This window comes from Cibotium barometz, chromosome 31, assembly GCF_041138505.1.
Source record: "Cibotium barometz isolate CiBa-2024 chromosome 31, ASM4113850v1, whole genome shotgun sequence".
NCBI classification, from domain to species: Eukaryota; Viridiplantae; Streptophyta; class Polypodiopsida; order Cyatheales; family Cibotiaceae; genus Cibotium; species Cibotium barometz.
The window spans coordinates 45,559,691-45,573,329 of NC_141076.1; the positions used below are offsets into that span (position 1 = coordinate 45,559,691).

A 13,639-nucleotide genomic window follows, 5' to 3' on the forward strand; every position below is an offset into this window, starting at 1 on the left:
TAGCCTACGTCCACACATATCTACCATATAAAATGGCTACACATCTAATGTAAAGTTGTGTGTCCAATGTAAACTTATGAAGGGCATTCAAGTGACAATGGAATCTAAAGGAAGATTTACTTTGGAAGAATTGGAGAAGGAAGATCAAAATTTATCCTTCCAAATGAAATTTTGGGCTACAACCTAGGCCCTTACCCTAGAAATTCAAGGCACCATGCTAAAATTTTGGGCTACACCCTAGCCCTTACCCTAGAAATTCAAGGCAACCTGTAAGTTTCAACCTTCAATTGGAATGATGAGCTAGGCACATTTTGAGTTATCCTACTTCCTACCTATACTTTGCAGCCACATGGAACTTTTGAAGCATGAATTGATGAGTGGGACAACCCACGACCCGTGTGTGGCAAGTGTAGAATGGAGAGTGAGAGTCGGAGCAGTGTTCATCGAAAACTTGCAAACTATATATAATGGATCTATAACATTTTTTTTTCCTTTGTAATTTTCATTCTCAATTGTGGAAAAAACTTGCAAAAAGTGTGCAAATTCTCGAGAAAAACCTTCAAAATTTTAAGACTCATAGTTTTATGATTTGTTAAGATATATGTTTACGCTTAGGGTTGGTTTCCATGTAAGAGATGGTCGTGTTGGGGAAGCAACCGGTTTAGTGCTCACATAACTCGGTTTGTAGTGTAATTTTATCGAAACAGTGGTGCCGTGTGACAAGGGAGTCACCGAGCATTCTCAAATGTGGGAAGACATCAAGCAGGCCGTGAAGGAAAGATATCCCATGAATCCATAAAGATGAATGAGTTTTTTAGTCTTAGGCAGTGCAGCTTAACTCTTGAGGACTACTATTCCAAATTTATCACTCTTCGGAAGTATGTTCCAGCTATGACTACTTCCTAGCAACAAGTGGCTCGTTTCTGCCAAGGGTTAAATGAACCCTTAGATTCTCGCCTTTTGAAGCAATGAGACCAAGCACATTACAGGATGCTCTCATAACAACGAGCAAAGCCCCTTGTGAAAGAAATGAGGACTGACAAACCTAAGCCTCAAAAGAGATCTTACCCTGAGGCAAATCCTAAAGATCAACCCTACAAGAAACCCCAACATAATTTCCCCTACTATAACAGAGGGTGACAAAGCAACTCTTTTGTCCCCCGCTAGTATGCTGCTTCTTCCAAAGAAAGCCCTCTGTGTTTTGAGTGTAATGAGCTGGGACACTTTAGGGCCAACTGTCCCAAGATGGCAACATTATTTCCCCAAGGTGGCAGAGGAAATCAAGGCCGTGGGACCCCTATCCACCAAGGTGCAAGAGGCGGTGGACGTGGCAGAGGCCGCGGAGGAGCAGTTGCTAGGACCGCCTGTATTATAAGTGAAGAACCGACCTTGGAAATGGCTGAAGAAGAGCGCGCCACTCATCACACGGCGGTAAGCCATTCCACCTTTTGATCGATTGTGGCAGTACCCATTCATTTCTTTCTCCTAGGTGTGCAAAAATTAAACTTGGGTCAAAAAATAGCTAGAAGAATGACTGTAGAGTTAGCTAGTGGGAAAGAAGTAGTATCTCGCCACTCTATGTAGGAAACCTTGATTTTGAGCTGGGTAATGAGCGAACTCATGGCCACTTTAGAGTCTTGCCATTAGGAATTTATGATGGAATCCTTGGGATGGATTGGTTAATTGTAAACAAAGCTAGCATTCATTGTAATCAGGGGAGTATCACTTTTGAAAATGAGCATGGCCAAGTAATATCCGTTCAGGGGATAACAGGAAAACCTAAATCTAGGGTAGTCAAGGTAAAACATCTTCTCAAGGGAACACGTAAGTGTTAGCAAGTTTTCTTAGTCAAGCTCAACAAAGCCATTGAACCTAGTAAGGAGACAGAACCCTCTTGGCTCCAAGAATTCTCTGACATCTTCCCTCACGAGCTTACAGGGCTACTCCCTCCTCGAGAAGTCAATCATGAAATCGAGGTGATCCCTGGAGCTCAACCAGTCTCAAAAACACCCTATAAAATGTCTCTTCTTGAAGCCATTGAACTTAAAGAGCAACTTTTCCAACTCATTGAGCAAGGATTCGTACGCCCCAGTAGCTCTCCTTGGGGGGCACCTGTCCTTTTCCAAAAAAAGAAGGACGAAACTCTCTACCTCTGCATAGATTATTGAGGGCTAAATCAAGTCATTGTCAAGAATAAGTATCCTATCCCTCGCATCGACGAACTTCTTGACAGTCTTCATGGGGCCAAAGTCTTCTCAAAAATAGATTTGAGGTCTGGTTACTATCAGATCAAAGTCAAGGAAGTAGATATACCCAAGACAACCTTCAATACACCCGTTATGGCCACTATGAGTTTACTGTAATGTCATTCGGGTTAACCAATGCTCCTGCAACCTTCAACCGCCTAATGCAAGATATATTTCTTCCTTACTTGGATGAATTTGTGTTTTTTTTAATGACATCTTAATCTACTCCAAATTAATGGAAGAGCATGAGGAGCATGTGCGTAGAGTTCTGTAATTGTTGGCAGACACAAATTCTATGCCAAGAAGAGCAAATGCACCTTCTTTACTCATCAAATTGAGTATCTTGGGTTCATCGTCTCCAAAGATGGCATCTCAGTAGACCTCACAAAGGTCAAAGATATTCTGGAGTGGCCACTCCCTAAATCAGTTCGTGAAGTTCGTGGGTTTTTGGGAATCACGGGATGGTATAGGATTTTTATCAAAGATTATGACTTGGTAGCTGCACCTTTGACAGATCTTCTTAAGAAGGATTACAAAATAGTGTGGCTGCCAATCCATCAAAATAGTTTTGATCAGCTCAAGGTTATTATTACTTGTGCCCCAGTCCTGAAACTAAGGTGGAAAAAGTCTCATCTCTCATGATCCGGATTATCAGAGGATGATGAAGTTAGTAGAAGAAGGGGGAAATTTAGAGAAAGAGAAGAATCTAATCAAGGGATACTCCAAAGGAAGCCTCTACTTCAATCACAGGCTATGTATCCCTAAGGATCCTGCTTTAAAGAAACTAATCCTCCATGAAGCTCATGATAGTCTGCTGCCTGCAGGACACCCAGGCTATGCAAAAACATTAAATGCCGTAAGAAGGAGCTTTCATTGGGCAGGCTTGAAAAATGATGTCCTTCGGTACTTGAAGCAATGTCTCTCATGCCAAAGGATCAAAGCTGAAAGGGTCAAGATGACTGGGAAACTTCAACCCTTGGATATTCCCCAAATGAAGTGGGAGTGCATTAGTATGGATTTTGTCACACGTCTCCCCACTGTACAAGGAGGATATGACTCCATTCTGGTAGTAGTGGACTTACTTACCAAAGTAGCTCACCTTATACCAGCAAAGATGAACTTCAAAGCTTCTGATGTTGCTCGAATATCCATCAAGGAAGTCCTCAAACTTCATGGTCTCCCAAAAAGGATAGTAAGTGATCGGGATTCTAACTTCACTTCAAAGTTCTGGCAGTCCTTATTTCAAGCCCTGGAAACTCAACTTTGCTTTAGCACATCTTATCATCCAGAGACCGATGGCCATACTGAGAGAGTCAATCAAGTAATTGAAGACATTCTCAGAGCATATTATGGACGGGAACCAAGAAGGTGGATTCAATACCTTCCTCTGGTAGAATTTGCCTACAATACATCTTATCATCAGAGCATAGGAATGTCACCATTCAAAGCACTCTATGGGCAAGAATGCTTGTCTCCTCTAAATTTCTCTGATCCGACCATAAGAGTTGAGGCATCTAAGCAAATGCTCGAAGAGATGGAGGAACAAACCAAGGCAATCCGAAAGGATATTAAAGCTACCCAAGATCGACAAAAGCATTATGCTGACACCAAGAGGTCTGAAAGGATCTTCAAGGAAGGAGACAAAGTTCTTCTACGAGTGCGGCCCAAACGAAGTTCTCTATCACTTGGGAAATATAAGAAGCTCAGCCCTAGGTATTGTGGTCCATATACAGTTATCAAGTGTCTAGGCAAAAGTGCCTATAAACTCCAACTTTCAGCCCATATCAAAGTCCACAATGTATTTCATGTAAGTTTGTTAAAACCTTATGTACCCAGTCTCGATCATATTCTTGATGATGAAGAAGTTGTAATCCCTACTCAAGGAGTCCTTGAATTACAACCTAGTAGGATCATAGATTCTAGGGAAAGGCAACTTCGAAATAGAACTCTTGTAGAACATCTAGTACAGTGGAAAGATTACCCTGAAGAGGATGCAACTTGGGAAGATGAAGCTACACTCTTAATCCCCAATTCATGATGAGATGAGGACATCTGGATTTCTTTAAGTGGGGAAGGATGTAACATACCCATCTTCACCAATAAAGAAATGTCCATGTAATAGATAAATTTATGATACGGTGATTTGATTTTTAGAAGATCACACTCTCCCTGCGGGATAGGACTAGGTCTTACCTATGAATCGTATCCTTGAATCTCTACATGGTCAAGGTGTCGATGAATAGGAAATTTTCTCCAAGTTAAGACTGAGTGGACTATCTTAAGTGTTTCCCCTATTTTGGAAGGGGGGAACCTTACAAAAATCCTATCTCTTAGATTCACAACAACCACAAATTTTGTGGACGTGTTCATCCCATTTAATTCTCAACCAGTTGGAAATTTCTTTCTGCGTGGAAACGTGAGACGTTTTTGGTTAACTCCTATAACAAGTGAAACCTGTGGGGTTGACCAGTGATTACCAGCGATTACTAGCGATTTCGGCTTCATGCAGGCGAGTTGCAGCCTACAATCCGAACTGAGATCGAGTTTCTGAGGTTAGCTTGCCCTCGTGGGGTCGTCAAGCAGTGGAGGGTATTGCGAGCAACCAGAGACAGAAGGTAAGATTCGAGGTAGGCTATTGCTACGTTTAGCATTTTTTCCCACCCTTGGTGTGGTGGGAAAAAAAAGACTAGGAAGTCTAAATTCTGGAGAAATAGATAGTATCTATCACATATGAATAAGACGAAAAAAGAAAATAAGGTAGAAAGCGTTCCCCACTTTGTTTTCAACATGGTTGTGCAAATCCTATCCCTCCCCTGCATATCCCATATGGGTTTTCTAACCATAGCAATTGGTTCCTTGACAAATACGGGTAGTTGTAGTGGGTGTGGTAGGCCAGTCATGACATCCGCGTTAGTTTAAAAAGGTTCAAACTTTAAAGAAAGATATGCGGTGACGGCTCGCAGAGTGGCAGACTTCCAGAGCCGCAGAGATAAGCAAGAGGGGGGGCCGGGTGGTGATATCATGACGACGAGGGGATGCGCGGCGCCTACGTAGTACGTACTACGTATGCACATTGCAAAGCGCAGGATCTGCCTGTAGAGAATGTGGATGACGCCAACGCGGTAGAGTGGCCAGCTTGGGCTGCTGCCAGCTTGTGGGTGAGTGGGTGACTGGCGGGCGCGGCCTGACTTTTGTGTCGCCCGCCAGTCACCCAAAGGCTGGCAGCAGCCAGAGGTTTTAGCGGCGGGCGTCGGCTAAAGCGTTACGTAATAAGCTACGGCGGTGGAGCACACAGGAAGCTCGAGGTGCGGCTGCTACGTCGCCCAATGTGGCGTAAAGGTGCCACGTCACCCAGAACGGCTTTCGCCTGGAGTTTTGCCGCTCGGGCGCCACCCCCGGGCCCGATGGATGTGGCGGCGCCTGCCGGGCGTATAGTGACGGCCGTTCGAGGAAAGACGGTGGCAGGAATTTCTATAAAAAAAACTTATGTGATGCTGATGCAATCTTTAGACTCTGCGGAATGGTAGGCTATGATTAGGGTATTATCTTTTTCGCTCCTAATCAACCAATGAAGGGGAGTCCCGGAGTTGCTATTAGCCAATTATAAGAAATCTTGTTTAATTTTAATTTAATCTCCTCTTTAAGTTTGGCGCGTTGTGATGGCGGCGGCAGAGGGAATAGCTGACGTGACTGCCAGGGACTGGATGCCCTTACAGCGAGTCATGCTAATGACACGTGGGCCATAAATCATGTGCATAAAGAATGTTCAGGCGATTGGGGTGGCGCACGCTCGTGGGCATTGCACAAGGGCCTGTTCCCGCCCATCTACCACTGGCCAGTGGCTTCTTGAACTACAAGTTGAACTTGGGGGCTGTTCCTGCCCATCCTGGTGCGCGTTGTCAGCAAACGGCCACTGGTGTGGCCTATGCGAGAACAGCCCTTTGAGAGTCGAGTAGCAAGGTTGCTTTTTGACGGGGGCACTTTTGTATGTCAAATTTGATCGACAGGGATGAGATTTGCAATTTATGATGGTGGAGAAATACTCACAAGTTTTTTACCTCACCAGTTTTTTACCTCACCCTTTTCATGAGACTTGTAAGTATTTCACTATTTACATGAAATATATGAGTTTTTACTTCACCCTTTTCATCGAAAACATATGAGACTTATAAGTATATTTCATTATTTACATGAAATATATATATATATATATGAGGTTGAAAAATATTTTTACAAGATTTTTTACGTCCAAAATACCCAAAAGCGTTCAAAATGTTTTTTAAAGTCTAAAAGATAAGAACCTTTGATATTGAATTTGATACAATGTAATTTATGACTACTACTGAGAGATACTTTTACAAGTTTTTGACATTCAAAATTTAAAAAAAAAACGTTCAAAACGAGTGCTGGTAGTGCTAGTGGTACACTGATGAAAGCTCTATGCAATGGGTAGTGCAGCGTGCTGGTACACGGATGCCTGCATACTGATTTCACACGGCTCTAGTAGGCTAGTGGCCTGCCCACTCAAAAACCATTGCTGGCGACCGTGAGACTTTGTTTTTGTTCTCTACTCTCGAGTCCCGCGCCGCACGCCGCACCTGCCACTACTTGCTTTTCGTTTTTAAATATCCTTCCCTGGGCGGGTGCCCGCACTCTTGCGTGTGTCGAAATAGTGGGCTGGCGTGCCGTGCGGCCGTTCAATTCGGGATGTATATAAAAGTAACTGTGACTCAAGCGGTGTGGTAGAGGGATAGGTGTCATGTTGGCAGTCGTAACTTAAGAGCTTCCTGTATGCGCGCGCACCATTGTCCTTCGCGCATATGCATTGTGCCTTTTCTTCTACAGTACTGAGTAAGCCATGAGGTGGCGATAGCGAGCGATCTTCTTATGTGGAGTAAGTTCATGCGAGGGAGCTTCACTCTTCTGGCAGGATAGAGAGAGAGAGAGAGAGAGAGAGAGAGAGACGTGTGACCTTGATATCGTTGTATTGGTCTACAGTGGCCCTCTTCAAGGCAAGGAAGCTTATCTAGCAGCTGTTTTTATTCAAAGCAACCTTCACAATGCAGTGCTTCTTAAAGCCCGCTGAGCGGCGGACTTTTTTGTTTGTGCCGGAGGAGGCTCCCGTGGAGGCGGTGGAGAGGCTTGCAGGTGAGAATGCGGTGGTGGTGTTCAGTCTCAGCTCCTGCTGCATGTGTCACGTGGTCAAGCGCCTCCTTTGTGAGTTGGGCGTTAGCCCCACTATTTATGAATTGGACGAGGTGCCGGGCGGGCAACACCTTGAGGCGGCTCTGGCCAGGCTGGTAGGCGGCGGACAGCCTGTTCCGGCCGTCTTTGTGGGCGGCAAGCTGGTTGGCGGCCTCGACCACGTCATGGCCGCACATATCAGTGGCGCATTGGTTCCTCTCCTCAAGGAAGCCGGTGCACTGTGGCTCTGATGAGAAGTTAGAACCCTCTTTCTATCCCATCTCTGGGTTTTGTAATCATGTGTACCGCACATACTTAATTGTCTCATCTTTCTATTGTGTGCTTAATATAATATTAGGAGTTCTTAATCTTTGATTATTTTGAGGAGATGCCGTATTGCTGCCGCATGTTTGTCCGTCTCCATTGCGTCCTCGTTTTAAGAGGGTGAAGCTGTTTTCCTTGGGATTCGAAGAAGCAAGCCAGTTTCATGCTATGGAAGCTTAAACTCCCATTATACATACCCCCTACAAACCCCATTGCTACGCGGGAGACCCATGCGTGAAAGAATACATTAGTTTTTTTAAATCCTACTTCGTTGGGTTTTTTTCCAGCTGCCTCCGGAGACTTGAGATAATTCCTTTTTGACGAGCGTCACGATTGTTTTTTTTTTGGAGCATTCCTGCAAATTTTTAAAATGGTTGTAAAAAATTACACTAAAATAAAAAAAACTTGCTATATTTCACCACACCATTCAATCAATTTTGTAGAGCAAGGGTGCTCGTCAAAAATCGAGCTTGCTTTGGAGATCACACTTTAGGCTTTAGATACCCACCTATTATTAGGTGCCTACAAATGGGTTAGTCATGCTATAAGCAAGGTCAAAAATAGAGGCACTAGGGGTACACTTGCATGAAAAAGCTACATGCAATTTAATAATGATCATTCGCAAATTCCTAAAATTTTAACTTCTCATTGATGATTCCAAACCAAGATGGATTGTTATACACACAAGTAGAAGTCATTTTGGTTTGAAAAGACCTTTAAAAAAGGTTGAGTTTTGATAGGTGAGGTGTCCTTTAAAATGATAAATGCACAAAAGGTTTTATTTTTTGATAGCTTAAATAAATTTCTAGGTGTATGTGAACCATTATGACGGCCACCTAATACTATCTTAAAAACCAAGCCTACTCAATGTTGGACCGATTGTGGAATTTCAACAAATCAAATTGAGAAAATGTGCATTGAGTATGGTTCAATAAGGCTCTAATGGGGTTAGTGTCGTTAGATTTTATGGGATGTTCTCTTATTGCCTTACTTACCCTATACGTTGACATTTCTCCTTTATGTCTCTCTCTCTCTCTCTCTCTCTCTCTCTCTCTCTCTCTCTCTCTCCCCTCCTTGTATATTGGCATTTCTCCTCCATGTCTCTTTCTCTCTCTCCTTCCCCCTCCCCCACAAAAAAGCAAAGGCAAACCTTCAACAACAAGAGAATTCTTCTCTTGTTAAATCTTGTGACATAGACATGCCAAAAGACAACTAACTTTGACTTGTCTTTTTCATTTGTATATTATATTACATCTAGTAGCTTAAGATGTGACCAAAAAGTGTATGTAATCATTGTTGCATGCACTTGTCCTTATCACCACCTTTAAGATTCTCCCCTAAATTCAAAATCTACATATTTTATTCTTCTCTCCTCCTTTCTCTTCCCTTTTCATTCTCCTTCTCCTCCCTTCCTCGTGCCCTTTTCCTCCCCTCCTCCTCCCTTAGTCCACTGCCACCCCCACCCCTTTCCCATCTCCATCGTCTTTCTCACTCCTTTCCTAATGGACTGTTGCATCTCCTCTATCCCTCCTTGCCTCATGTACATCTTCTCCATCCTCTCCTCTCTCTACCTTCTTTCAACTCCCTTTCTTTTGATTTTTATTATCCTACACTATTACTCACTATTTTTCACTTGCCACAATATTTACCCACGTGTCACTTTGTAGCCATCACATTCTACTATGTGTAAGAAGGGAGAGTTAGAGAGTGAAAGACAAGCTTTATTCCTATTTCAAAATTAAATTTTAGTGTAAAGAGGGGGTGGTGCTATAGGGAGGTCACTTATCTTGCACTATTGTTCTCACTATTTTTCCCTTGCCATAGCATTAACCCACGTATCACTCTGTAGACATCTTATTTTACCATGTGCAAGATGGGAGAGTTAAAGAGTGAAACACAAGCTTTATTCCCATTTGAAATTTAAAGTTTAGTGTAAAGAGGGGGAATGCTGGAGGGAGGTCACTATATGATGAAAACATATCCCTCTTTCTTTCCATCATCATTGTTTAAAAATAGAACACCCCATTATTATATGTAAGGTGCATCTATTTGAGGATATAATAAGTGAGCACAACTCACCACACATCTCCACTAATGGGAAAAAAAAAAGTAAAAGCAATAACCATTTCTATTTGGAAAAATATTTTTTCTAAGCAAAATATTCTACATACATACACACATACACATACACACATGTACCCACACACTGACACATACACATACACATACACATACACATACACATACACACATGTACCCACACACTGACACATACACACCCTCGTACGTGTACACACACACACACACACACACACTTACACACACATGCACACACATTCATAGACACACACAAGCATACACGCACATAGTTATACACTTGCGTATACACATGCACATACACACGACTACCCATGTACACAAAGTCACATGCATAAACATAGAATTGACACACACCCAATCACCCACTTGCACATGCATGGACACACACTCACACACGTGCACATGATGCACACACACACGCTTGCTAGTATGCACACACACACACACTTGCATACATATGCACAACACATGCACACACTTGAGTGTACACACACACATACACACTTGAGTGTACACACACATACACACATGCATGTATGCACAAGTGCACGTACACACGTAAACGTACATGCGTGCATCCACACACACACAGGTACATAGATCCGCACACACACTCTCTTGCACATAGAGACACATGCACGTGCATATACATAGGAACACACACATATATGGACACATATGATGCACGTGCACATGTGATTATCGGCACACACAATCATACGTATGACACACAAAGGCGATACAGATAGTATCGATGTGAGGACACACTCACACAAAGTTAGCATGCACACACTCAACACACACATGTATGCATATACACACATACACTTCCATTCGTGTGCACACATAATCGACACACACACATGTAGCTGCACATAGAATTAACACATACATTCTTGTGTGTGCACACACATGCACACATGTGCACACACACATGCACATGATACACATACACATAAAGGCATACACACATATACACACACTCTTGCATTCTTGCACACACACACACACACACACACACACTTGCACACACACACATAACCCATACATACATACACATACACACATACACGTGCATGCACACTTGAGCATGCACACATACACATACATGCACGTATGCATGCACGTGACATGCAAACATAAGTGTACGTTGATGCACACACATGTACACATGACACATGCACACACATACACATGTGCATCCATACACATAGGCGCATAGATGCACACCCACACTCTCTTGCGCATGCGCACACAGAGACATACATGTGCATACATATAGGCGCATGCATACACACTCTCGTGTGTGTACACAAAATCGACACACACCAAATCACACACACACGTGCATGTACACTTACCCACAAATGTGCGCGTGCACACACAAGTGCACTTGATGCACATACATATACACTGGCATGTTTACACACGTATACTTGCACACACACACATATGCAAATATGCACGTATGCACACACTTGAACATGCACACACATATATATGCCTGCACATATGCATGCACATAAGTGCATGCACACATAGAGACACATACACATAAGAGCCTTCATTAAAGCTTTGATACATAAAGATGCACTCACATAGACATGTGTGCATCGACATATAAAGGCACACACACTCGGACATGCACATGGGTACACAGAGAGTTGGCACATACACACTTGACACACACACTTGACACACACATGCACAATCACACACACTTGTATGTGCACATAGAATCGACACATACATACACACACATGCACACACATGCACGCATACACTACCCCATTTGTGCACATACATAAACTTACAGAATCGATACATGCACAATCGCACACACTTGTATGTGCACATAGAATCGACACATATATGCATATGCATGCAAATACAGCCACACACATGCATTTATGTGCATACACATAAATGCACACACACACACACACACACACACACACACACACACACACACACACACACACACACATAGATATACACATGTATATGCACATGCATATGCATGCAAATATAGCCACACACATGCATTTATGTGCATACACATAAACACACACACACACACACACACATAGATATACACATGTATATGCACATGCATGCACACACACGTGTGTACATATGTACACACACACAAGTGTTCGTGCATGCGCACACATACACGTATATACACACATGCATCCACACACACAAGCACATAGATGCACACCCACACTCTTGTGCACATGCACACATAGATATACACATGCATACTTATCCGGTTTGTGAACACACACACGGGGGACACACACAATCATATGCATGTGTACATAGAGTTGACACACATAATCACACACACATATAGTTTGAGCATGAGGATAGCATGAGATGCCTTCAATAAGGCTTTACTACTTGATGGTGCACTTACATAGACACATGCACACACACTATCGACACTTGCATATATGTGCACACTCACATATTAGCGGGGCAAGCTTGTTGGTGGCGGCCTTGACCATGTCATGCTTTCCCATATCAGCGGCGCATTGGTTCGTCTCCTCAAGGAAGCCGGTGCACTTTGGCTCTGATGAGAAGTTAGAACCCCTCTTTCTATGCCATCTCTGGGTTTCTATAATCAAGTGTACCACACATAATTAATTGTCTTGTCTTTCTATTGTTTGGATAATTAGGAGTTCATGAATCTTTGATTATTTTTAGGGGATACCGTATTGCTGCCGCATGTTTGTCCATCTCCATTGCATCCTCGTTTTAAGAGGGTTAAGCTATTTTCCTTGGGATTCGAAGAAGCAAGCCACGTTCATGCTGTGGAGCTTACACTCCCATTATAAGAAAAATACATACCCCTACAAACTCCATTGCTACTCGGGAGACCCATGTGTGTAAGAACACATTGGAGAAAACAAATTTTTTCCTACTTTGTTGGGTTTTTTTCCATTAGTGCTAGAGCTGCCTCCCGAGAAGATTGGGAGACTTGAGACTCCGAGTGCATAGTTGCTTTTTGACGGGTGTCATGATCATTTTTTAGCATTGTGTCCATAGGCTGTGCAAAATTTTAAAATGGCTATAAAAAATTATGCTAAAATACAAAAAAAAACTTGCTATATTTCACCAGACCCATCAATTTTGTAGAGCAAGGGTGCTTGTAAAAAATCAAGCTTGCTTGGGAGATCACACTTTATGCTTTAGATACCCACCTATTATAAATGCCTACAAAATAGTCATGGGTTAGTCATGCTATAAGCAAGGTCAAAAATAGGGGCAACTAGGGGTACACTTGCATGAAAAAGCTACATGCAAATTAATAGTGATTATTTTCAAGTTCTCAAAATTTGTGGACACAACTCTTAACTTCTCACACAAGTATAAGTCATTTTGGTTAGAAAAGACTCTAAAAAAAAGTTGAGTTTTGATAGGCGAGGTGTCCTTTGAAATGACAAATGCACAAAAGGTTTTATTTTTTGATGGCCTATAAATTTCTAGGTGTATGTGAACCACTATGACGGCCACCTAATACTATTGTAAAAATAAAGCCTACTCAATATTGGACCCATGGTAGATTGTGGAATTTCAACAAATCAAATTGAGAAAATGTACATGAATAAGGCTCTAATGGGGTTGGTGCCGGTTGATTTTATGGGATGTTCTCCTATTGCCTTACCTACCCTATACATCGAAATTTCTACTCGTATGCATGTGCACACTCACAAAGTTGGTGTACACACAGTTGACACACACATGCACATGTATACACACATACATGCCCACACACA

The 13,639-nt window shown here is 42.6% G+C and overlaps 1 protein-coding gene across 1 annotated transcript; it reads left to right on the forward strand.

Moving 5' to 3' along the window:
• Positions 1 to 6,833: 6,833 nt before the first annotated feature.
• On the forward strand, positions 6,834 to 7,800 carry LOC147620923 (glutaredoxin-C1-like). The gene has a single exon (XM_086825481.1). It carries the CDS (start codon positions 7,307 to 7,309, stop codon positions 7,679 to 7,681), a length of 375 nt encoding a protein of 124 aa, XP_086681607.1. The 5' UTR covers positions 6,834 to 7,306; the 3' UTR covers positions 7,682 to 7,800.
• Positions 7,801 to 13,639: the final 5,839 nt, after the last annotated feature.

Bases quoted from the DNA above. Each gene is read 5' to 3' on its own strand.
- LOC147620923 (XM_086825481.1), top strand. From the start codon at position 7,307: ATGCAGTGCTTCTTAAAGCCCGCTGAGCGGCGGACTTTTTTGTTTGTG.